Raw genomic sequence first — 25,891 nt, 5'->3', positions numbered from 1 at the left:
AAACAAAGGCTGTAATCACTGAGGGCCAGCATGTAAATGAGAAAAAGGAGGGAGTTGAGAAAAGATCTCTGAGGGATCAGCAGAGGTAATGGTGCGAGAACAAGAGAACACGTGATTTCTAGCTGTGTTTAGATATATAAAAATGTAAGTAGATGAGACTAATATCACCCAGTTGGATAACAGGCGGAGAAGAGTCAAAGGGGGGTGATGTGTCAACCAAGTCAAAGGCTACAGACAAGTCAGGAAGAATAAGAAGGGAAAGTTTACTTTATATCAATTTAAGATAAAGTGAAGACTGCAGATGCTGGAGATCAGAGTTGAAGAGTGTGGTGCTGGAGCAGCACAGCTGATCAGGTAGCATCCAAAGAGCAGGAGAGTTGACATTTCGGGCATGAGCCTGAATTTCACTCTGAGGTGAGCTTCTGTTCTCATATATCTATGCCAACACCAAGGCCACTTGTTAGCATGAGTCCCTCATTCCTGATGAAGGGCTTATGCTTGAAATATCAACTCTCCTGCTCCTCAGATGCTCTCTGACCAACTGTGCTTTTCCAGCACCACACTCTTCGCCTTTGTAGCATTTGCCTTTGCATACAGTTAGGAGAATCTCATGGCATCTAGTCAAATGGGCAAGGAAATCTCCTGCTGATGAATACCAACTACCCTCTCTCAGCTGGGTGAATCCATGCTCTACCGTGTTGGACATCACTTGGTAAAAGCATTGAGGGTAGCAAGGCACAGGTGATTCCTGGCTGAAGACTTCAATGTCCATCAGCAGGCTGCCTTAGTAGCAGCACAATTGACCGAACCATCAACATGGAGATGAGGATAATGCAGTTGGTGTGGTCTGCACAGACTTCAGTATGGTCTTTGACAAAGTCTGACATGATAAATTGGTTAAAAAGCTTAGAATTCATGGGCTCTGAAATTGAGTTGAATTTGTTGTCATGTGTACCGAAGCACATTGAAAAGCTTTGGCTTGCGAGTAATACAGGCAGATCACATTGTTAAGTAGCATAGGTAAGAAAATAATAGGTAAACAGAGCAAAAGCAAAAACACAGGTACAAGCGAATGTTAAGAATTTGTGAGTCCATTCAGTATTCTAACAACAGTAGGGTAGAAACTGTTTTGAAACCAGCTGGGGTACGTGTGTTCAGGCTTCTGTACCTTCTCCCCGATGGTAGAGGTTGTAGAAAAATATTGCCAGGGTGGAATGGATCTTTGAGAATGCTGGCAGCCTTTCCTGGACAGTGGGCCTGGTATTTGGATTCTATAGACGGGAAGTTGGCCTTTGTGAATGTCTGGGCCGAGTTCACCACTCTCTGTAACCATCTCTGATCTTGATTGGTACAGTTGCCATACCAGGTAGTGACACATCCAGACAGAATTCTCTTGATGGCGCACCTATAAAAGTTGGCAAGGGTATTCGCCTTCTTGCCACATTTTCTCAGCTGCCTGAGGAAGAAGAGACGTTGGGCATTTGTAACCAGTGTGTCCACATGAAGAGTCCAAGAAAACTTGTTGTGGATGACCACTCCCAGACGCTTGACACTCTCCACTCATTTCACCTCCGTGCTGTTAATGTGTAGGGGGTTATGAGTAACACCCTGCCAAAAGTCAATAATGAGTTCCTTGGTTTTGCTGGCATTGAGAGCTAGGTTGTTCTCAGTGCATCATTCTTCCAGATCTTCCACCTCCCATCTGAAGTTTGTTTTGTCGCCATCTGAGATTCGACCGACTATGGTGGTGTCATCAGCAAACTTGTAAATGGCATTAGTCTGGTATTTGGCGACTTAGTCATGGGTATACAGTGAGTACAGTATGGGGCTGAGTACATATCCCTGGCAGGGACTCCAGTGTTGAGTGTTAGTGAAGATGAAATATTGTTCCCAATCTTCACTGATCATGGCCTGTGGATCAGGAAACTGAGGATCCAGTTGCAGAGAGTGTGGCTTAATCCGAGATCACTAAGTTTAGTAATCAGTCTTAAGGGGATAATAGTGTTGAAGGCTGAACTGTAGTCAATAATTAGGATTCTTATGTAGCTGTTCTTGGTGTCACGATGTTCTAGGGAGGAGTGAAGGACAAGTGATATGGCATCTGACATGGATCTGTTGGTCCAATAGGCAAATTGGAGTGGATCAAGAGTAGTGGGGAGGCTGGAGTTGATTCATGCCATAACCAGCCTTTCAAAGTACTTCATGACCACGAAGTTAGAGCCATTGGGTGGTAGTCATTGAGAGATGCTGCTTAAGCCTTCTTAGACATAGGGATGATGTTGGCCCTCATGAAACAGGCAGGCACAGTGTCCTGCTGCAGGGTGAGGTTGAAGATGTCCGAGAAGTTGATCTGCATATGCTGTGAGTGCATGGTCTGGTACTCCGTCTGATCCCATCGCTTTCCTTGGATTCACATGAAGAAAAATTGATCTGACCTCTGATGCTGTGACTGTTGGGATAGGTTCATCAGGATTTGTCGGAATTGGTGTTACCTCTCCGCTGGAAATTGTGCTCAAAGCGAGCATAGAAGGTGTTGAGACGATCTGGGAGGGATATGTCTGCTAACTTGCACTGTCTCTTTTTAGAACCTGTGATGTCATTCAGTCCTTGCCATTGTCACTGGGTGTCTGTCTGGGTCTCTAGTTTGGATTGGTATTGGTCCTTGGCTGTCTTAATGGCTCTGTGAAGGATCTGGGGCAATTTTGAAAACTGGATCCAGAATCGATCTAGTGGCAGGAAACGGGGGGGTGGGGGGAGGGGGGGTGATAGTTAAAGGCTGATGTTGAACTTACATATAAGACATTTGTTAGACCTCATTTGCGGTATTGTGTACAGCTGTGGGCTCCACATTTTAGGAAAGATGTTAATGGACTGGAGAGAGTGCAGAAGCAATTTACAAGAATGGTTCTAGAAATGAGAAACTTCAGTAATGAGAATAGAATAAAATCATAGAATCCTTAAGTGTGGAAGCAGGCCTTTTGGCCTATTCAGTCCACACTGACCATCCAAGAACATCCCACCCAAACCCACCCCATCCTATCCCTGTAACCCTGCTTTTCCGATGGCTAATTAACCTTCCATGTGCATCCCTGGACACTTTGGGCAATTTAGCATGGTCAATCCACCTAACTTGCACATCTTTGGATTGTGAGAGGGAACCCATGCAGATACGGGAAGAATGTTCAAATTCCACACAGACTGTCACCCGAGGCTAGAATCAAACCTGGGCCCTGGTGCTGTGAGGCAGCAGTACTAACCACTGAACCACCAATAGGCTGAAGATGTTGGGACTGTTTCTCCTTGGAGATAAGAAAGCTAAGTAGAAATTTGATAGAGATTTTCAAAATCCACATTGGCTGAATAGTGTAGATACCGAGAGGTTGTTCCTGTTCATAAAAGGAACAAAATGAGGGCAAAGCTCTGTAAGAGAAGCAGGGTGATGTGAGAAAAACATTTTTCATACAAGTGAGTAGTATATGGAATACATTTATTGCCTGGAAATCTGGTTTAAGGCAAATTCAGTTGAAATATTCAAAGTGCATTTGGATGATTATTTGGATGGAAGTAGTGTGCAAGGATATAGAGAAAAGGCAGGAGATTGGTGATAGGTAATGGTTCTAATTTGAAGAGCTGGTGCAAGGATGATGGGATGAATGGCCTCTTCTGCACTGTAACTATAAAAGTGTATAGGTATTTTTGTACTGGGAGACTGTATCCAATAGTGTACCACAGGGGTCTGTGCTGGATAGTAACTGCTGATGATCTAGACACGAATGTAGGAGATAGGATTAATCGGTTTGGAGATAACATGAAAATTGATTGCGTGGTAAATAATAAGGAAAGCCTTAGACTGCAGGACTATATTGATGGGGCACTCAGATGAGCTAAACAATGGCAAATGGAATTTAATCTGGAAAAGTGTGAAGTGATGTTTTTGTAAAGAATAATAAAGTACGGGATTATAAATGGTAGGATACCAGCATGTACAAAGGATCAGAAGGACCTTGGTTTGCATATCCATAGATTCTTGAAGGCAGCAGGACAAAGTAGTTCTAAGATACTTGCCATTATTAGTCAAGGGATTAAACACAAGAGCAAAAAGTTATATCATTAGGCCACGAGACAGGTACAAATGAGATTCACTAGGATGTTGCCTTGGCTGGAGCAATTCAACTATGAAAAGAAACATTAGATATCCTGTGTTGTTTTCCTTGGAGCAGAGAAAGCTGAGGGGAGCTGATTGAGGTGTACAACGTTATGAGAAATGTAGTCAGTCAGTAATGTTTCCCCTCAGTCAAGAGGTGAGTAACCAAGGGCACAATTTTATGATAAGCAGCAGGAGGTTTAGAGAGGATCTGAAGGAAAGAAAAATCATCCAGACGGTAATGGGTATCTGAAACTCACTGCCTAAAAGGATGGTAAGGGCAGGAACTCTCAAAACATTTAAGGAGTATTTGGATGGGCACAGAGTAAAAATCCTAGGGCTTTAATTGTTTATTATCAATATTAATAAGGAGGCAAAATGTAATATGTCCAAATTTACCGATGGCACAAAAATAGTAGGGTGAGTTGTAATGGGGTCATAATGAATTTGCAAGGGATGTAGATAGGTTGAGTGAGTGGACAAGAACTTGGCAGATGGAGATTAGAGTAGGAAAGCATGAGGTCATCTGCTTTGGTAAGAATAATGTCTGGTATTCTCTACCCCAAGAGTTGTTCTCACTAGATCACTTGAATTCTTAAAGAGGAGAGAGATGGGTTTTTGAAATATTGAGCAGTTGAGGTCTATGTGGAGATGACATGAAAGAGGAGTTGAAACCTGGGGCAAATCAGCCAGAATCTTATAGAATGGCAGAGCAGTCCCAAAGGTGAAATAGCCTATTCCTGCTCCTACTTCTTTGTTGCAAAATTGCAACAACTGTACTTGCAGTTACACTTCGCATTGCCACAGAAAGGCTGCCAACATTATCAAAGACCCCTCCTATCCTGGTACTGCTCACCTAGAATCTCTTCCGTCAGGCAGAAGATATAGAAGTTTGAACATACACCAACAGGTTCGCAAACAGTTTCCTTCCCTGCCGTTATTAGACTGATGAATGAACTCTCTAACTTCAAATAATGTTGATCTTGCTTCATGCATCTCCTGTGCAGTGTAACCTGTATGCCTCACGTACAAGCAGGAGAAAGTGAAGACTGCAGATGCTAGAGAGTCAGAGTCGAAAAGTGTGGTGCTGGAATGCACAGCAGGTCAGGCAGCATCTGAAGAGCAGGAGAGTCGACATGGTTAAGATCATCGACTCTCCTGGTCTTCGGATGCTGCTTGACCTGCTGTGCTTTTCCAACGACATACTTTTTGACTCTGTCCAAGTATCCTATGATCTGTATGTTCTTGCTTAGTATGATGTACCTGTATTGCTTGCAAACAAAGCTTTTCACTGTACTTAAGTACACATGACAATATATCAATTAAATCTTTAAATTATTGGACTGTGCTAAGGTTTTGCACATGTATAGATGGCTGATATTAACTGGATTTAAAATTTCAAAAATGAATACATTCCAATAGTCAATATATTCCTAGGAAGGCATTCATTCCCAGCAGTTTTCATGGCACAAATGGAACATTCAGTAATAATACAAAGAAATGAGTGATTTTGACATTGGTAACAGTAATAGCATTTAAAGACCATCCAGATATGGAGTGCAAGTGTCAGTTCAGTTTGGAACAGAGATCAAAATCAAAAGGAATGATGACAAAGACATTCATTAGATTTAATGTTGAGTTTGATATGTCTGTTCCTCAGAACTTTTCTAAGTAAGTTATATCAGAGTTGAAAATTAAGTCAGTTTCTCTCTCCATGGATGCTACCAGATCTGCTGTGTGTCTCCTGCATTTTCTTTTATTTTAGATCTTCAGCAGCTATAGTATTTTGTTTTTATTACATTATAGATACACCGTTGACAGTTTTGAAAGATGACAGGAATTCAGAACTCTAACTAAAGAACAAATCCCAGGAATGCTTGAAGAACGAATAACAGGATGTTTTATTTGAAACTTTAAATATCATTAAACAATTATATATTCTAAACAGATCAACCAAGTTTTTGAAATGGTGCATTACACAGACACAGACATTACACCGAAGAGGGCAATATTGATCAAACGAAGGGAATTGTATTCATCTCAAGAAGCTTTAGCTCAATAATGGAAGTTCAAGTACAAATGCAGTTAATTGCATTATTTTGGATGCAATCTTATTTGGAATGCATTGGTTATAATATCACCTCGATTCTACATGTTCATGCTTCAGGTTTGAGAATGACAAGACACTAACATCAATGAATAGAATGGTAGTTCCCTATAAAATAGTGGAGGGAAATTGCTTTATCCAGCCTAACGCCCCCTTCTTCGACCCTCAACCTTATCACACCCCCACCACCTCCTCCTTCTTCTTCCCTCTCTTACCCACTCACCGCATCCTTCTCTTCCCTTTACTCTTCCTCCAACCCAATGCCTCTCTCCCCTCCTCCACTCTCTGACCTAAAACCCCTCCCTCATCCTTCCAACCATCCGGGCACGCGCACCCACTGACGTATTCAGAACGGGCGCCTCGCGGTCACGTGCCCATCTTAACGGGAACGCGTACTTGGTCTCTGCCCCTTTCCCAGCCCACCCACCAATCCGTTGGGAGAGACAGGTCCGCGAGGACGCGCACGTCACCCGCTGCCGCCTTGCGTGCGCGCGAACGAGATGAATCGGGGGCGCGCGTTTGCCTCCCCTCCCCGATTCTCCTGCTCCCTCTTTCTGACTCTTTGTGCCGAGGAGACGCGGGCGAGAAGACACAATGGCGGACGAGAAGCCTAAGGTAACGGGGCAGCATGAGGCGGCTCCGGGCTTAGCAGTCGGATTCCCGCCTTCCTCCTGTCGCTCTCAATTTCCCGGCCCTCAGGATTCCGTTGTTTGGCCCGAGGCCGTTCCCTCCCTCGTTCGGCCCTGTTTGAAATTTTGCCGCCATATTCGGAGTGGCTGGAGCCCAGGCCTAAGGCCTGAGTCTCTCCGGCCCAATCATTCAGGCGGGCTGGTCAGTTCTGGTACTGAGTGAGGGCCCAATCCCTGCGCTGAAGGCGTGTCGAGCATGATGAGGGAGAGCCCAAAGCCATGTTCACCTCTCTGCGTTTTTAAAATAATAACCATCCAGAATTCCCATGCAAGGCAAGCCTGACCGATATAATGGCCAAGTTATACATTAATATGTAATGGCCATGCTGTACCATAATGCATATGATCAACTATATCTTTGCAATACTGATCAGTTTTTAATAGTGTGGCTATATATTAGTATTTAGTAGCGAAGCTATATTGTGTTTTATTTAATTGCTGTCGTACCAATGTACCAGTGCCACCTACCTCCCAGGTGAATGTAAAAGATTTTTTTTAAGAATAAAATCTATTTTGAAGAAGGGCTGCATAGCCAATATTTATTTCTTATTTACCATCGCCAAAACAAATTACCTGCCCATTACCATATCGCAGCTTGTGGAAGCTTTTTGTGCACAGATTGGTACTCACTTTTCAGCTGTGACTACTCTTCAGAAGTTGGCTGTAATGTGCCATAAGGACATCCAGTGATTGAGAAAGATTGCAGTATACAAATGCAAGTCTTTTGGGAGAAAAACTCCACTATATGTCTATAGTGTGTAAAACATAATATGATTATAAAAACTTGAGGCAAGATTGTGATATCAGTATGACTACATAAGTGCTAATTTGCTGTCTTAAGCGAGATGGAAAACATCTATCGCAGGTCAGCAAATTGAAGATATGTGAAAGGAAGACAAATTTCTCTCTCTGATGGCTTGCTGGGAGCATTGCAGTGCCTCCACCGCCATGTGGAGGCAACATAGAATTATATAATCCATTGTGATGGGTTTATTTCTTACCAGATACAGGAACACCTGAGTTTATGATGGAGTTGTCGCAAACTGAACTTTGTTTATAGCTGAGTCATTTACACAGGTACAAGTGAGAAATGTATTAGTTGGGAAAGAACAGATGTTGTGGTGTCTTCATGCACTTTGGATGTTGAAATGTCACCTGTGGGTAGACAAATGAGATTAGGAGTCTTCATGCAAATACATAATTTGCACAATATATTTCCTTTTTAGTGTTTGTGTCCTTATGCTTGAAAGATACTTTTTGGACCCTGTACTGCTGTGAGTTTATCTTATGAGAAGCTGAGCCATAAAGATCAGATTCAATCCAGTCTGTACTTTTAGTTGACCCCAGTGAAGGTGCAGATAGAAGTGTTCCAAACAAAAACAAAATATTGCAGATGCTGGAAATATAACGTAAAACTAGTTAAGTGCTGGAAACACCAGGTCTGTGGGTAGAGAAGCAATAACATTTCATGTCAGTGTTCAGTTCTCAAAAAAGGTCATCTCCTTTATAAGAGGGGAAATAATTGACCAGAAACAGAATAAAGAGGGAACATTTTAATGAATGCTAAAAATTTGAATTAAAGTGAATGTTAGCATCATTGTCAACCACAGAGGTAGAAATGTCGGCAATGAGGTAACTTAAAATAAACCAACAAATACTTTGTTTTCTGTGAAACAGTCTATGTTTAATTGTCAAAATCTCTGTGGTCTAAAACAAACAGACTTCTCAGCCAAAACTACAGCATGCTCTCTTAATAAAGGGAGAAGCATGCACAAAATGTAGTGAATGGAGGATAATTAAATATAAATGTGTGGGAAATCCAATCCCAGCAACTTTGTAGAATGTTTATATTGTAGATAGAAGCCATTTGGTCCTTTGTGTCTAGAGCAGATCTCTAGGAATCTTAACTTTGTGCCAGTCTCTAGTCTTTTCCTTGTACACGAGATTAGGTAATTATTTAAATATAAGCAATGTTGTTTTAAAGTCTCAATCAAACCTGCCTCCACTACACTTGCAGGCAATGCATTCCATTCCTTAATTATGTGTTGTGTGAGAGAGTTTTCTCACTTAATATTTACTACTTTTGCAAAGCAACCGTCTTATCTAGTTTTCAGTCCATTTGAGTGGGAACAGTTTATCAGACACCTCATGATTTTGAGAATTTCTATCATTGATTTTTGAGAACTTCTACCAAATCTTGTCTTAGCCTTCTCTCCTGGGAAAATAGTCCTAAGTTCTCCAAGCTCATTCTGAACTGAAGTGTCCCATATCTGGAATCATTCTTGTAAGCCTCTTCTGCAGTCTGTTCAATGTATTCACGTTCTTCCGAGAGAATGGTGCTCAGAATAGCGCACACTATTCCAGCTGAGGTCCAACAACTTATACAAGTTCATCATTATTGCTTTGCTTTTGTATTCTGTGCCCCTGTTAATGAAGCCTAGAATACTGTATGCTTTATTAACAGCTCTGTACCTAATCTGCTACCTTCAATGACTAATGTACATGTATACTGAGTTCTCAAAAACAAAATCAGAAATTGCTGGAAAAACACCACAGGTCAGCCAGCATCTGTGGAGCAAAAGCAGAGTTAACGTTTTGAGTCCAAGGAAGAAGGGTCACTGGACTTGAAACGTTAACCCTGCTTTCGCTGCACAGATACTGGCTGATCTGCGTTTTTCCAGCAATTTCTGATTTCATTTCATATTTCCAGCATCTGCAGTTTTTTTTTGAATCCAGTTCTCTCTGCTTCTGCAGACCCTTTAAAGTAACATCCTTATTTTCTACATCTGTGTACCAAAAGTGTATCACCCCATAGTCATCCACCTATTTGCCATCTATCCATCCACTCTTACAGCCTGTCAATGTTGTTTTGAAGTTCAGCACTGTCATTCTCACAATTTATAATTCTTCAAATTTTGTGTTATTCATGACTTTGAAATAATCTCCTCCATAACAAGATCTAAGACATGTGTACAAATCAGGAAAAGCAAGGGTCTCAGAAGCAAATTCTGGGGAGTTCCCCTATAAATCTACTTCCAGCCTAAAAAAATACCATTTAACTGCCAATAGGGCAAAAGTGGAAAGAGAGCAAATTATTGGAATCGAAGGCCGACAATTCCCAGAGCATGATACCCTCTACCATAGGGTCCTAAAACCAGTGGCGGCAACGATGGTGGATCCGTTGGTTATAAAATTCCAAAATTCCCTGGATGCAGGAAAGCTTCCAGTGGTTTGTAAAAATCTGAATATTTGAAAAGGGAAGGAGGCAGAAAGTCGGAAACTTTCTCCCCTTGACCAGTTAGTTCAGTATATTTCATTGGATAATTGTGAGAATCCATTATTAAGGACGTAATAACAGGATATTTGGATAGTCAAAATAGAATCTGTCAGAGTCTGTCATGGCTTTATGAATAGTAAATCATGTTTGACTAATTTGCTAGAGTGCTTTGAAGATGTAACAAGCAATATGGATAATGGTGATCCTGTAGATATAGTATTTTTGGACTTCCAGAAGGCATTTGTGTCACACACAAGTTTAATACATAAGGTAAGATGACATGGGTTTAGGGGTAATTTATTAGCTTTAGTGGATTGGCTAACCAACAGAAAGCAGAGTCAGGATAAATGGGTCGTTTTCTAGTTGGCAACATGTAACCAGTGGAGTGCTGCAGGGTTTGATCCTCATGCCCCGATTATTTACAATTTATATTAATGACTTGGATGTATAGCTAGAAAGTGCTATTGCCACATTTGCAAATGACAGTAAGATAGGTGGGAAAATAAGTTGCAATAAAGAAAAAAGAAATTTACAAGCAGATAGATTAGGTAAATGGACCAAATGGCAGATGAAGTTTAACATGAAGGAGGGCTTATGGCCGAAACTTCGATTCTCCTGCTCCTTGGATGCTGCCTGACCTGCTGTGCTTTTCCAGCAATACGTTTTTCAGCATGGATAAATGACAGTTTATCCATTTTGGTCAGAGGAATAGAAAGGCAACCTAATATTTCAATGAACAAAAACTTCAGAGAGCTTTGGTGTAAAGGAATCCAGCTGTCCTTGTGTATGAATCACAGAAAATTAGTGTGCAGGTGCAGCAGATAATAAGAAAGGCAAATGAAAATTGAGCATTTATTACAAAAGCAAAAAATATAACTACGGCAGTGTTAATGCAACTCTACAAAATATTAGTGAGACAACACCAGCAGTATTATGTATAACTTTGGTCCCCTTACTTGAATACAGATATAATTGAATTGGAGGTAGTCTAGAGGAATTCACTGGATGGATTCCAGAGAAGAAGGGTTTGTCTTATGAAGAGAGATTGACAAGTTTAGGCCGATGCTGTGTGGAGTTTATGAGAATGAGAGGAGATCTAATAGGGGTGTATAAGATGCTGAAAGCAATTGATGAAGTAGACGTAGAAAGGATGTTTTGAAGGGTCACTGGACTTGAAATGTTAATTCTGCTTTCTTCCGATAGATATTGCCAGACGTGAGTTTTTCCAGGAATTTGTGTTTTAGAAAAGATGTTTCCTCACATGGAACAATATAGAATGGTCATTGTTTTAGGATAAACTTTGTCAGGTGAGAAATTACTTCTCTGAAAAGATTGTGAATCTGGAATTCACTACCCCAAAATATCATAGATGTTGGAACATTGAATAAACTTGAGGAGATGTACAGTTTTTATTAGTAATGAATTGAAGGGTTATGGAGAACAGATAGGAAAGTGGAATTGAAGCCCAGATGATTGTATCAAATGATGGAGCAGGCTCAAGGGGCTGAGTTGTCAATTCCTGCTCCTGTTCTTATTACTGCCTGTTTCATATCCCTCAGCCAATTTTGTATCCACATTATTATTGTCCCTTTCATTCCGTAAGTGATGGCTTTCCTCACAAGTCTATTGTGTGGCATCAAGTGCTATCTGGAAGTCCCAGTACACCACAGCAACAGTCTTGCCATCAACAACCTCTTCTGTTACCCCTTCAAAAAAAAACCTCATGGGTTAGTTGATATGATTTTCATCAACAAATCCATGCTGACTTTTCCAAATTAACCCATGTTTTCCACATGACTGTTATTTCTCTCCTGAATAATTGTCTCTAAGATTTCCTACCACCAAAATTAAGCTGACTGTTTTTGTAATTATTGGGCCTATCTTTACAAGTTTTTAGATTAGATTAGATTAGACTTACAGTGTGGAAACAGGCCCTTCGGCCCAACAAGTCCACACCGACCCGCCGAAGCGAAACCCACCCATACCCCTACATTACCCCTTACCTAACACTACGGGCAATTTAGCTTGGCCAATTCACCTGACCCGCACATCTTTGGACTGTGGGAGGAAACCGGAGCACCCGGAGGAAACCCACGCAGACACGGGGAGAACGTGCAAACTCCACACAGTCAGTCGCCTGAGTCGGGAATTGAACCCGGGTCTTCAGGCGCTGTGAGTTCTTCAACATGTTTGCACTTCTTCACAAAAGCACCATCCCTTCAGATTATGACTAGTGCCTCTGCAAATTACAGTTTGCCTTTCTTCAGTGTCACTGGTCTATTTTATCCAGTGCTTTATGAATTTTTAAGTACTAACAGCATATACGATAATTCCACCATGTTAATTTTGAACCCTTCTAGTGACTGAGCTTCCCCCTCTGTCACCATGATTTAGGCAGCATTAGACTCCAAGGTAAAGACCAACGCAAAATGTTCGTTTAGCTGCCGATTCATTTTTAACAAAAAAGAATGGCATGATGGCTCAGTGGTTAGCACTATTGCCTCACGGATCCAAGGAGTCACGTTCAGTTCCACTCTCAGTTGACTCTGTGTGGAGTTTATACCTTCCCTCCCCCCCCTTGTCTGTATGAGTTTCCTTCAGGTGTTCCGGTTTCCTCTCACAAAGACGTGCAGGTTAGGTTGATTGGCTGTGCTAAATTGTCCAGAGATTAATGGGTTATCTATGGGAAATACAGGGTTATGAGGATAGGTGTGTGGATTTAGGTGAGATGCTGTTTGGAGGTTCGATGTAGATTTACTGAGTTGAACGGCCTGTGGCTGATTTAATGCCCCAGCCACAGCCCTTGCCTCCAGGTATAAATCTCCATGCCCGTTCCAAATATGCACTCGTTTACTCTTTTACTGTTGATGCGATTATAGAAGGTTTTGGGATTTCCCAATCTGTTAGCTGCCAGTCTTTTATTATAATCACTCTTTGCTTTTTGTGCATTTTCATCTTGCTTCAGAACCTTCTGCATTCATTTGGTTCTTCATTGTTTTAATACCTGACACTTGCAAGTGCACCTTTCCTTTAACTTAATTTTTATTATTTTTCCTATCCAGGAAACTGAATTTTTTTGTTCCATCTTTTCCTTTTGACGGAATATATCTTGAATGTGCATAAACCATCTACTGTTGGAATGTAGCCCATTGTTCAGCAAATGTTTCTCCTTTCACCCCTTTGTTCCGATCTGTGTGGTCCAGTTCTTGCTCCATTGAAGGTAGCTGTTGACTGTTTGTTTGATTTATTTTTCCTCTGGATTGACCAATGTCCCTTTATACTGTCATTCTACTATGATACAATGATCTCTGCCCCCTGTGATCCTCCACAGTTGTTTGGTCTACTTGACCTACCTCATTGTGAAGAATCAGGTCTAGCGGTGCCTCCTTTTTTTTATTCGACAGGATACATACCATTGTACAGAATTTCCCCAAACATAATTTGCTGCATTTATCCCTTGCTGCCCCTTAAACTACCATTAACACGCCCTATATGTGCACTAATAAAGCCCCCCCCCCATTATAACTACTCTATGATGTTTATGTGCCTCTGCCATTTCCTTGCAGAAATGTTCCTCTATATTCTACCCATCAGCTGGTGGTTAGTACCTGATACCGAGCAATATTAGTGCTGCCTTCTTAGTCCTTAGCCGCAGCCAAATTGATTCTGTCCGTGAACTCACTGAAACATCCTTTTTTTTCCAGTACAGCAATGTTCTCCTCAACCAAAAGCAGTACCACTCCTTTACTACTTTTTCTTTTGTTTCTGAACATTTTGTAACCAGGGTATTTAACGTCCAGATCTGCCTTTCCTCGAATCAACTCTCTGTTATCATGGCAATATTATAATCTCACTAGGCAATCAGTGGTTGTAACTCTTCAATCTTTTTTAATCATGCTTTCTATATTTACATACATACAGTGTAACCATGATATAGACTTTAGTGCTTTTTCCCTGACTCAGACTCCTATCAACTAAATATTTCCATTTTAGTGCTATCTGCATCTCTCAGCATTTCATGCATCCTCTTATTAATTTCAAGTAGTCTCTCCTGGTTCCCACACCATTGGCAAGTTAGATTAAACCCTCTCCAACTGCACCAGCAAAATGCACACAAAGAACATGCTAAGTTTTGATACAACCCATCTGGCTTGTTCAGTGCTATCTCCTCCAGCTAATCTCAGTGTCCCAGGAATCTGAAGCTTTCCTTCTTGGACCATCTTTTCATTCAACTGTCTGAACTTGTTATTTCTAAACACACTTGCATGTAGCACTGCAAGTAATCCAGAAATGACTGCTTTGAGGTACTGCTTGCAAATTTTCTGCCTGGCTTCCTAAATTGTAATTGCAGGGTCGCATGACTCTTCCCACTTATGTCAATGTGGGCAACAGCCTCTGACTATTTGCCTTCCCCAAAACCAATGACCTGCAGCCATTCTATTACATTCTTCATCTAACCACCAGAAGACAACAAGCCATTCTACTGTTATATTGACAGCTGCAGAAACTCTTGGCTGTCTGTTCCCATTAATAAATCCCTGATTAGGATGTCCATCCACTTTTTTTCCACCATTTTTCTACAGCTGGGCCACTCATGACACCATAAGCTTTCTCTTGGTACAGTCCTGCAAAGCTCCATTGTCCTTACTGGTGTCCAGAATGCCACTGAGTGAGCATAACCTTTAGGGCTTCCTACAGTACATGCCTGTTTCTCTTGGACTGTCTGGCAGTCACTCATTCCCCATCTACTTGCTTTCCCCTAACTAGCAATGTGACCATCCCTCAGAATGCCCCATCGTGTAGTTCTCTGCCTCACGAATGTACCTTACTAACTCTCGCTGCTGTTTGAACTCTGAAACTCACAGCTCAAGCTGGTGCAACCAGTGACACTTTCTGTGCATGGATTCACCTTGGTCATGAGAAATAACAGTAACTCCTCACATGTCTCAGAATAGGCATTCCATTTTACTGATCTGTCCTGTCATGTTTTAACATGAAAATTATAAGATACTTTAGAGTCATAGTACAGCATGGAAACAGACCTTTCGGTCCAACCCGTCCATGCCGACTACATTCTACTACTATTATCAACACTGTAGATTAGCAAAATATAGAAATTCTTCTACCTACAAATTTGTTTTCCCTACGCTAGTTTAAAAATTTGTTTTTCAAAATTACTGGATTACTGTCCTCAAAAGCAGCCGCACAGCAAACAATCTCAACTTTCCTGTGATGTCACTCTTTGACATTTTGCAAATTTAGCCAAGTCTCCAGGAAAGGTATGCTATTGAGAGTCTGGCTCCTCTTGGCTCCAGAAAGTAAGTGATGGATCCTGAACCTTGCTGTCTCTTTATCTTCAGCTCTGAATATGCTCCTGTAGGTCTGGTTCGTCTTATACCCAGAAGATAAGTCAGTTTCAGCCCTATGATCTCCAGGTGGAATTCAGTTTACCCACTTATCCCAATTGTGGCTAGGTCTGTGCTGTTGCTGCTTGTATCCATTCTGAGAATGGAAATTTGGACTCAAAATTAAAGATATTATAATTCTTAAAGAATTGTGGGAAATATGATTACAACTGTGCAAAGACAGATACCAGGTTGAAAGATTGGACAAAATATATAAGACAAAAAATCTAAAAACTTAGAAAAGGGGGAAAATTAGTGCACAAAAGAATGCTAGCCAGAAATATAAAAGTTTCAATACATATTTATAAAGAGTTTTAAAAAGTGACCATTAGTTCTATAGAAAGTGCCTGGAGAGTTGATAATGTGAAAACGAAGGCAGGTGAATTAAACAGATATTTTGCATTACTTTTCTATACAAGGAACAGTCAGAGGCAGGTACAAATCAGGAAGTGCAAGGAAGGGAAGAACTTGAGAAAGTTCTAATTGCTCACAAAATAATATTGAGTAAATTGTTGGAGCCATTTACTAACAAGTGTCCAGGTCCTGATGGATGTCAAGATTACAGTAGTGCTGGAAAAGCACAGCAGGTCAGGCAGTATCTGAGAAGCAGGAAAATTGATGTTTTGGGCAAAAGCCCTCCATCAAGAATGAAGCTGGGAGTCTCAGGGGATGGAGAGATAAATGGGAGGGGGTGGGGCTGGAGGGTAGATAGTTGAAAGTGCAGTCGGATGGAGGTGGGGTAAAGGTGGTAGGTCAGAGAGGATGGCGGAGTAGATAGGTGGGAAGGAAGATTGACAGGAGGGGCGGGTCATGAGGATGGTGCTGAACTGGAAAGTTAGAACTGGGGTAAGGTAGGGGGAGGGTAAATGAAGAAACTGGTGAAGTTCACATTGATGCCATGGAGTTGAAGGGTTCCATGGTGGAAGATGAGCTGTTCTTCATCCAGGTGTCGGGTGGTAAGGGAGTGGCGATGGAGGAGGCCCAGCGCCTCCATGTCCTTGGCAGAGTGTGAGGGAGAGTTGAAATGTTTGGCCACGGGGCAGTGAGATTGATTTGTTCAGGTATCCCGGAGATGTTCTCTGAAGCTCTCTGTAAGGAGGCATCCAGTCTCCCCAATGTAGAGGAAACCGCATCGGGAGCAACAGATGCAGTAAATGATGTGTGAAAGTGCAGGTGAAGCTTTGATGGATGTGGAAGGCTCCTTTGGGGCCTTGGACATAGGTGAGGAGGGAGGTGTGGGCACAGGTTTTGCAATTCCTGCGGTGGCAGAGGAAGGTGCCGGGAGGAAAGGCCATTCCCTCACGACTACCTGGTCAGGTCTATGCTCCCTAGCAGCCCACCCTCCCCTCCCGGCACTTTCCCCTGAGAGAATTCACGTTTTTAGTTTAATTTTCTAATATTTCCTTGATTTGGGCAAGATCACCTTTGATAGGAAGATAAAAAATGAAACTCCTTTGCTCAATAAGGGAGGGAGACAAGAAGCAAGAAACTACAGACTGCTTAGCTTAACATCCGTCATAGGATAAATGTTAGAAGCTATTACTAATCAAAGTTTAGCAAGGCATTTCTTTAAGTTTGAGGTAATTTGGGCAGAGTCAGCATGGTTTTATGAAAGGGAAATCATGTTTATCCAATCTGTTGATGTTCTCTCAGGAATTATCATGTAATCGGTATGAAGGTAAATTGATAAATCCCATGGAATACAAGGAGAATGAGCCATTTGGATACAGAACTGGCTCAAAAAGGTAGAAGACAGAGGGTGATGGTGGGAGATTGTTTTTCAGACTGGAGGCCTGTGACCAGTGCTGAAAATGTGTTGCTGGAAAAGCGCAGCAGGTCAGGCAGCATCCAAGGAACAGGAGAATCGACGTATCGGGCATGAGCCCTTCTTCAGGAATGATTCCTGAAGAAGGGCTCATGCCCGAAACGTCAATTCTCCTGCTCCTTGGATGCTTCCTGACCTGATGTGCTTTTCCAGCAACACATTTTCAGTTCTGATCTCCAGCATCTGCAGTCCTCACTTTCTCCTGCCTGTGACCAGTGGAATGCCACAAGGATCAGTGCTAGGTCCGCTACTTTTAATCGTTTATATAAATGATTTCGGTGTGAGCATGAGAGGTAGAGTTAGTAAGTTTGCAGATGACACCAAAATTGAAAATATAGTGGACAGCGAAGAAGGTTACCTCTGATTACAATGCGATCTTGATCAGATGGCCAATGGGCTGAGAAGTGGCAGGTGGAGTTTAATTTAGATAAGTTGAGGTGCTGCATTTTGGGAAAGCAAATCTTAGCAGGCCTTATACCTTAACGGTAAGGTCCTAGGGAGTGTTGCTGAACAAAGAGACCTTGGAGTGCAGATTTATAGCTCCTTCAAAGTGGAGTCGCAGATAGGTAGGACAGCGAAGAAGGCGTTTGGTATGTTTTCCTTTATTGGTCAGGAGTTGGGAGGTCATGTTGCGGCTGTATAGGACATTGGTTAGGCCACTGTTGGAACATTGCATGCAGATATGGTCTCCTTCTAATGGAAAGATGTTGTGAAACTTGAAAGGGTTCAGAAAAGATTTACAAGGATATTGCCAGGGTTGGAGGATTTGAGCTATAGGGAGAGATTGAATAGGCTAGGGCTGTTTTCCCTGGAGCATTGGAGGCTGAGGGGTGACCTTATAGAGGTTTACAAAATCATGAGGGGCATGGATATGATAAATAGTCTTTTCCCTGGGGTGGGGATTTCCAGAACTACAGGACATAGCTTTAGGATGAGAGGGGAAAGATATAAAAGAGACCTAAGGAGCAGCTTTCCCACGCAATGGGTGGTACGTGTATGGAATGACCTGCCAAATGAAGTGGTAGAGGCTAGTACAATTGCAATATTCAAAAGGCACTTGGGTGGATATATGAACAGGAAGGGGTTGGAGGGATATGGGCCGGGTGCTGGCAGGTGGGACTGGATAGGGTTAGGAAAAAAGTCGGCGTGGACAAGTTGGACCGAGGAGTCTATTTCCATGCTGTACATCTCTGTGACTTTCTGATGGATGTACTGCAAAAGACTTTCAGAAGGTATTCGATGAAGTGTCATATCAACGATTAATACAGATATAAAAGCTCCGTGTATATCGATCAAAGGTTGATTGGTAACAGAAAGCAGAAATTAGGGATTAATTGATCTTTTTCAGGTTGGCAAAATGAAATAATGGTGTGCTGCAGCGATCATTGCTGGGACTTAGACTGTTTACAATTCACATAAGTGGTTTAGATGAAGCAGTGGAAGGTTTGGTTGCCAAACTTATTGATGACTCAAAGATAGGGAGTAAGTTGTGGAGAGGTCAAGAGGCTAAGGGGGTGGCTCAGTGGTTAGCACTGCTGCCTGACGAGAGTCAGGGACCCAGGTTCAATTCCCGCCTCAGATGAATGTCTGTGTGGATTTTGCACATTCTCTCTATGTCTGTGTGGGTTTCTTTCGGGTGCTTCCATTTCCTCCCAGAATCCAAAGATGTGCTGGTCACGATGAATTGGCTATGCTAAATTGCCCTTAGTGTTAGATGCATTAGTCAGGGGTATATATTGGGTAAGGAAATGGGTCTGGGTGGGTAATTGTTCAGAGGGTCAGTGTGGACTTGTTGGGCAGAAGGGCCTGTTTCCATACTGTAGGGAATCTAATCTATGATTGATGGAATTGCAGAATTGTTGTGATGTAGATGGAGACCGTTTGGCCCATCGTGTCAGCACTAGCTTTTTCATCATTTTAACGAGGGAATGGGCAAAGATGTAACAAACGAAGAACAATGTGGGAAAATATAAATTGTCCATTTTGCAGGGAGATTATTAAAGCATATTATCTGAATGGTGAATGATTGCAGAGCTTTGAGATGCAACAGGATCATGGTATCCTAATGCATGAATTAAAAAAGGTTTGTGTGCCAGTGGGACAAATAACTTGGAAACTAACAGAATGTTATAATTTATTGCAAGGAAAATTGAACACAAATGCTTGGCTGAGCGGAATGTACACCTTGTATTTGTAGAAAGTCACTGACACACCATGTATCCTGGACACTTCAGGAAGGGTCATTGGCTACACAGGCTTGAGATTCAGGTCTCAAAACTCAAGCACTGACTGGAGCCTTGACTCTCTACGAGTAAATGAACTAATGGACAACAGGCTTAAGGAAGCGGCTTAATAGCTGGCGACAGTGTGGCAGTGGAAGATTGCTTTTCGGACTGGAGGCCTGTCACCAGCAGTGTTCCACAGGGATCGGGTTAATAAAGTAAACTGCATTTATTTCAATGCAAGGGCCTAACAGGGAAGGCAGATGAACTCAGGGCATGGTTAGGAACATGGGACTGGACTATCATAACAATTACAGAAACATGGCCTAGGGATGGGCAGGACTGGCAGCTTAATGTTCCAGGATACAATTACAGCTGTGCTGAGGGAGGGTATTCCCGGAAATACATCCAGGGAAGTTATTTGAGTGGAACTGAGAAATAAGAAAGGGATGATCACCTTATTGGGATTGTATTATAGACCCCTTAATACTCAGAGGGAAATTGATAAACAAACTTGTAAGGAGATCTCAGCTATATGTAAGAATAATAGGGTGGTTATAGTAGGGGATTTTAACTTTCCAAACATAGACTGGGACTGCCATACTGTTAAGGGTTTAGATAGAGAGGAATTTGTTAAGAGTGTACAAGACAATTTTCTGATCCAGTATGTGGATGTACCTACTAGAGAAGGTGCAAACTTTGACCTACTCTTGGGAAATAAGGCAGGGTGGGTGACTGAGGTGTCAGTGGGGGAGCACTTTGGGGCCAGCGACCATAATTCTATTAGATTTAAAATAATGATGGAAAAGGATAGACCAGATCTAACAGTTGAAGTTCTAAATTGGAGAAAGGCCAATTTTGACGGTATTAGGCAAGAACTTTGGAAAGCTGATTGGGGGCAGATGTTCACAGATAAAGGGACGGCTGGAAAATGGGAAGCCTTCAGAAATGAGATAACCGGAATCCAAAGAAAGTATATTCCTGTCAGGGTGAAAGGAAAGGCAGGTAGGTATAGGGAATGCTGGATGACGAAAGAAATTGAGGATTTGGTTAAGAAAAAGAAGGAAGCATATGTAAGATATAGACAGATATATTGAGTGAATCCTTAGAAGAGTATAAAGAAAGTAGGAATATACTTGAGAGGGAAATCAGGATGGCAAAACAGGGACATGAAATAACTTTGGCAAATAGAATTAAGGAGAATCCAAATAGTTTTTAAAAATACATTAAGTACAAAAGGGTAACTAGGCCCCTCAAAGCTCAGCAAGGCAGCCTTTGTGTGGAGCCACAGAAAATGGGGAAGATACTAAATGAGTATTTTGCATCAGTATTTACTGTGGAAAAGTGTATGGAAGATATAAAATGTAGGGAAATAGATGGTGACATCTTGCAAACTGTCCACATTACAGAGGAGGAAGTGCTGGATGTCTTGAAACACATAAAGGTGGATAAATCCCCAGGACCTGATCAGGTGTACCTAGAACTCTGGGAAGCTAGAGAAATGGTTGCCGGGCCTCTTACTGAGATATTTGTATCATCGATAGTCACAGGTGAGGTGCCAGAAGACTGGAGGTTGGCTCACGTGGTGCCACTGTTTAAGAAGGGTGGTAAAGACAAGCCAGGGAACGACAGGCCAGGGAGCCTGACATCGGTGGTGGGCAAGATTTTTTTGATTAGATTAGATTCCCTACAGTATGGAAACAGGCCCTTTGGCCCAATAAGTCCACACCGACCCTCTGAAGAGTAACCCACCCAGATACATTTCTCTCTGACTAATGCACCTAACACTATGGGCAATTTAGCATGGCCAATTCACCTGACCTGCATATCGTTGTTGGAGGGAATCCTGAGGGACAGGATGTACATATATTTGGAAAGGCAAGGGCTGATCAGGGATAGTCAACATGGCTTTGTGCATGGGAAATCATGTCTCACAAACTTGATTGAGTTTTTTGAAGAAGTAACAAAGAAGATTGATGAGAGCAGAGCAGTGGATGTGATCTATATGGACTTCAGTAAGACGTTCCACAAGGTTCCCCATGGGAGACTGATTAGCAAGGTTAGATCTCATGGAATACAGGGAGAACTAGCCATTTGGATACAGAACTGGCTCAAAGGAAGAAGACGTGGTGGTGGTGGGTTGTTTTTCAGACTGGAGGCCTGAAAGATATAAAAGAGACCTACAGGACAACGTTTTCACACACACAGTGGTACGTGTATGGAATGAGCTGCTAGAGGGAGTGGTGGTGGCTGGAACAGTTGCAAAATTTAAGAGACATTTGAATGGGTAAATGAATAGGAAGGGTTTGGAGTGATATGGGCCAGGTGCTGGCAGGTGGGACTAGATTGGGTTGGGATATCTGGTCGGCATGGACGGGTTGGACCGAAGGGTCTGTTTCCATGTTGTACATCTCTATGATTCTATGACATGGGATTCAGGGTGAGCACGGCAACTGGATACAAAATTGGCTAACAGGAGACAGTGTGATGGTGGCAGGTTGTTTTTCTGACTGGAGACCTGTGACCAGACGTGTGTTCCACAGGGATCAATGCTAGGTCAACTTTTGTTTGTCATTTATATAAATGATTTAGATGAGAATATAGAAGGCATGATTAGTAAGTTTGCAGATGACACCAAAATTAGTAGGTTTTCAAAGAAGAAGGTTGTCTAAAATGACAGAGATCTTGATCAATTGGATCAGTGGACTGAAGAGTGGCAAATGGACTTTAATTTGGATAAATGTGAAGCATTACATTTTCGGTAAAATAAAACAAAGCTAAGATTTATATAATTAAAAGTAGGGTCTTGGGCAATGTTGCAGAACAGAGACCCAGGGATTTAAGAATGTAATTGTTTGAAGTTGACATCACATATAGATAAAGTGATTCAGAAGGTATTAAGGATGCTTGCCTCCATTGCTCAGACCTTTGAATATAGGAGTGGGACATTATGTTGAGGCTTTACCAAGAATATTTTGTCCACTTCTGGTTGCCCAGTTATAGGAAGGATATTATTTAGCCTGAGGGGGTTCAGGAGAGATTTACAGGATGATGCTGAGAATGGGAGATTGAGTTATAAGAAGAAGATGGGTAGGACGAGACCTTTTTCCACTGGAGGTTGAGAGGTGATCTTAGAGAGGTTTATAAAATATTGAGGGATATAGATAGACTGAATGACAGGAGTCTTTTCCCTAGGGTGGGGGGTTTCAAGACTAGGGAGCATATTTTTAAGGTGAGAGGAGAAAAAAAATTAAAACAACATGAGAAGCATTTTTTTTTGATAGTGGTTCATGTGTGGAATAAATTTCCAAAGGAAGTGCTGCATGTGGCTGCAGTTCCAACTTTTAAGTTAAGTAAATGAGTAGGAAAGGTTTGGAGGGATATACGCCAGGAGCAGGTAGGTGAGATTAGTTTGGGCTTATGTTCGGCATGGACTGGTTGGACCGAAGGATTTATTTCTATGTTTTGTGACTATGACCTGTATAAGTGATTTCATGATTGTTTAAGAATATGGAGTCAGAAAGGAAAAGCATGACTCAGTCTGTCTAAAAGAATCAAGGTGGGAAATTAGGAGTTGCTGAAATAATCTCTGCTGCTAACTTCTTTCTCTTTTGGATGCTGGTGAGGAAGGAGTGCAGTCATAGTGAAGTCCATGGCACCATGGGTGGCTCTGCAGCACAAGAGAAAAGGAAGAATGAAAGAGCAATGCTGATGATATGCAGGCCTTCATTACACAGGAATTTGAGTACAGAAGCAAACATGTCTTGCTGCAATTGTTTAGAGCCTTTTGAGACTGTGCTTGGAGTATTGTGTCCAGTTTTGGTCTGCTTATCTAAGGGAGGATATGTTTACTGTAGAGGGTGAGCAATAGAGGTCTGTCAGACTAATCCCCAGATGGTGAAATTGTCTCAGAAACTGAGGAAACTGGGGCTTTGAGGGTTTTGTGAATGCAAGTTGATTTCATTGAAACTTCTACAATACTTACAGAGCATTACAGGGTGGATGTAGATAAGATGTTACCCCTGAATATGAGTCTAGATCCAGGTCCAAAATCTCAGATAGACTATTTAACACTGAAGGTGGTGAATCTTTTGAAATCTCTACCCCAATATGTATATCTGCACCTAGAGTATTGTAATGCGCAACGCTACAGACCAAGTCTGTGCAGACCGACAAACCAAAAATGAGAATAGTATGGGCATCTAGTTTGTTCAGCTGGTGCTGACACTACGCAATAAATGGACTCTTTCTGTGGTTCTGTGTTCAAAACAGCTATCGATAGATAATTAGATATTCGATAACATTAAGTGATATGAGGATATGACAGCAAAGGCTTTGAGGTAGATGACCAACCATGGTTTAATTAATGATGGACCAAACTCACTGGGTTGAATGGTCTACTTTTGTCCCTGAAACCTATGGTGAACTCCAAAGAAGAGGATTGGTGTTTCTCCCTGCTCACCCTTCCCACTAATAGGGTGCTAGGAATCTAGGACTCATTGCCTGTAAGGGTGGAAGGGCAGAAACCCTCATAACATTTAAGTATTTAGATGTACACTAGTGATGCCAAGGCAAACAAGGCTATCAATCGAGCTAGAAAATGGGATTAGCATAGTGGGATGGTTTTTGACCAGCACAGACTTATTGGACCAGAGGATCTTTTACTGTGCTGTAAACCTCTATTACTGTCCCAGTGTGTCTCTTTGCTATTTATAGGACCTTGCTGAATGGATCTTGACTGATTTATTTATTTATATAGCAAGAAATGCGACTGTTTGGCCTAGAGGCATGGTATTACAGAAGGAAACAAACCATTTGGCCCATTGTTGCTGTACTGGCTGTTTGAGAGAGCTGTCCAATAGCTATTACTCTCTTGCTATTTCTCCACAGAAAGCTTAACTTTGCTCAAATTCCTTCTTGAATCTGCTTTCATCACTAGAACCCAGCTCTGTACAAAAGAAACTCATTGCTTGACCCATGCCCCCTTCAGTTATCTTAAATATTTTCCCTCTCATTATTCATAGCTTATGGGCAATGCATTAGCATGGATAGAGGATTGGTAAACTAACAGGTAGCAAAGAGTGGGGATAAGTGAGTGCTTTTGTAATTGGCGATCAGTGACGAGTGATATGCCGCAGGGATTAGTGTTGGGACTGCAATTGTTTACAATTTACATAAATGATTTGGAGTTGGGGACCATGTGTAATGTGTCAAAGTTTGCAGATGACACGAAGGTGAGTGGTAGTGCATAGTGTGCAGAGGAATATCGATAGTTTGAGTGGGCAAAGGCCTGATCAGACCACATTCGGAGTATTGTGCAGTTTTGGGCCCCATTTCTCAGGAAGGATGTATTGCCCCTGCAGTGGGTTCAGAGGACGTTCACGAGAATGCTCCCAGGGATAAAAAGCTTAAAGCTTATGAGGAATGTTTGAGGACTCTGGGATTATACTCGATGGAGTTTAGAAGGATGAGGAGGGATCTAATTGAAATTTATGAAATACTGCATGGCCTTGACACAGTAGATATTGGAAAAATGTTTCCATTGATAGGAGAGACTTGGACCCGAGGGCACAGCCTTAGAGTAAAGGGGAGACCTTTTAGAACGGAGATAAGGAGAAACTTCTTCAGCCAGAGAATGGTGAATCTGTGGAATTCATTGCCACAGAAGGCTATGGAGACCAGCTTATTGAGTATGTTTAAGACAGAGATCGATACGTTCTTGATTGTCAAGGGGTTCAAGAGTTACAGGGAGAAAGTGGGAGAATGAGGTTGAGAAACTTAGCAGCTATACTTTGAATGGCAGAGCAGACTCAATGGGCTGTGTGGCTTAATTTCTACTTCATTGTCTTATGGTTGGCAGATGGAGTATAATGTTGATAAATGTGAAGTCCTTCGTTTTGGTTGGAATCACAGTAAAAAGGACTATTATTTGAACGGTAAAAATTGTGGCATGCTGCTATACAGAGGGACCTGAGTATCCTTGGGTATGAATTGTAGAAGGTAGGTTTGCGGGTGCAATAGATAATCAGGAATGAAAATTGAATTTTGTCCTTCATTGCTAGAGGATTGAGTTTAAAAGCAGGGAGGTCATGTTGCAGCTGTATTGGGTGCTGGCGAAGCTACACCTGGAAGACTGTGCCGTTTTGATTCCCTTACTTGAGAAAAGATATGCTGCCCCTGCAGGTGGTGCAAAGGAGATTCACTAGGTTGATTCAAGGATTG

At 41.9% G+C, this 25,891-nt stretch overlaps 1 protein-coding gene across 1 annotated transcript in view; it reads left to right on the top strand.

The window, feature by feature from the left end:
• The first annotated feature begins 6,736 nt into the window (after positions 1 to 6,736).
• Positions 6,737 to 25,891, top strand: part of LOC132827639 (small ubiquitin-related modifier 3) — a 37,355-nt gene continuing 18,200 nt past the window's right edge. Inside the window, exon 1 of the mRNA XM_060844224.1 lies at positions 6,737 to 6,866. Coding sequence (XP_060700207.1) covers positions 6,846 to 6,866 — 21 coding nt within the window. The 5' untranslated portion in view covers positions 6,737 to 6,845. The remainder of the gene's footprint in view (positions 6,867 to 25,891) is intronic.

The sequence above is a fragment of the Hemiscyllium ocellatum genome, chromosome 25, assembly GCF_020745735.1.
Source record: "Hemiscyllium ocellatum isolate sHemOce1 chromosome 25, sHemOce1.pat.X.cur, whole genome shotgun sequence".
NCBI lineage: Eukaryota > Metazoa > Chordata > Chondrichthyes > Orectolobiformes > Hemiscylliidae > Hemiscyllium > Hemiscyllium ocellatum.
Note: the sequence above shows the minus strand (reverse complement) of the source record. Positions and strands in the feature narration are given on the sequence as shown.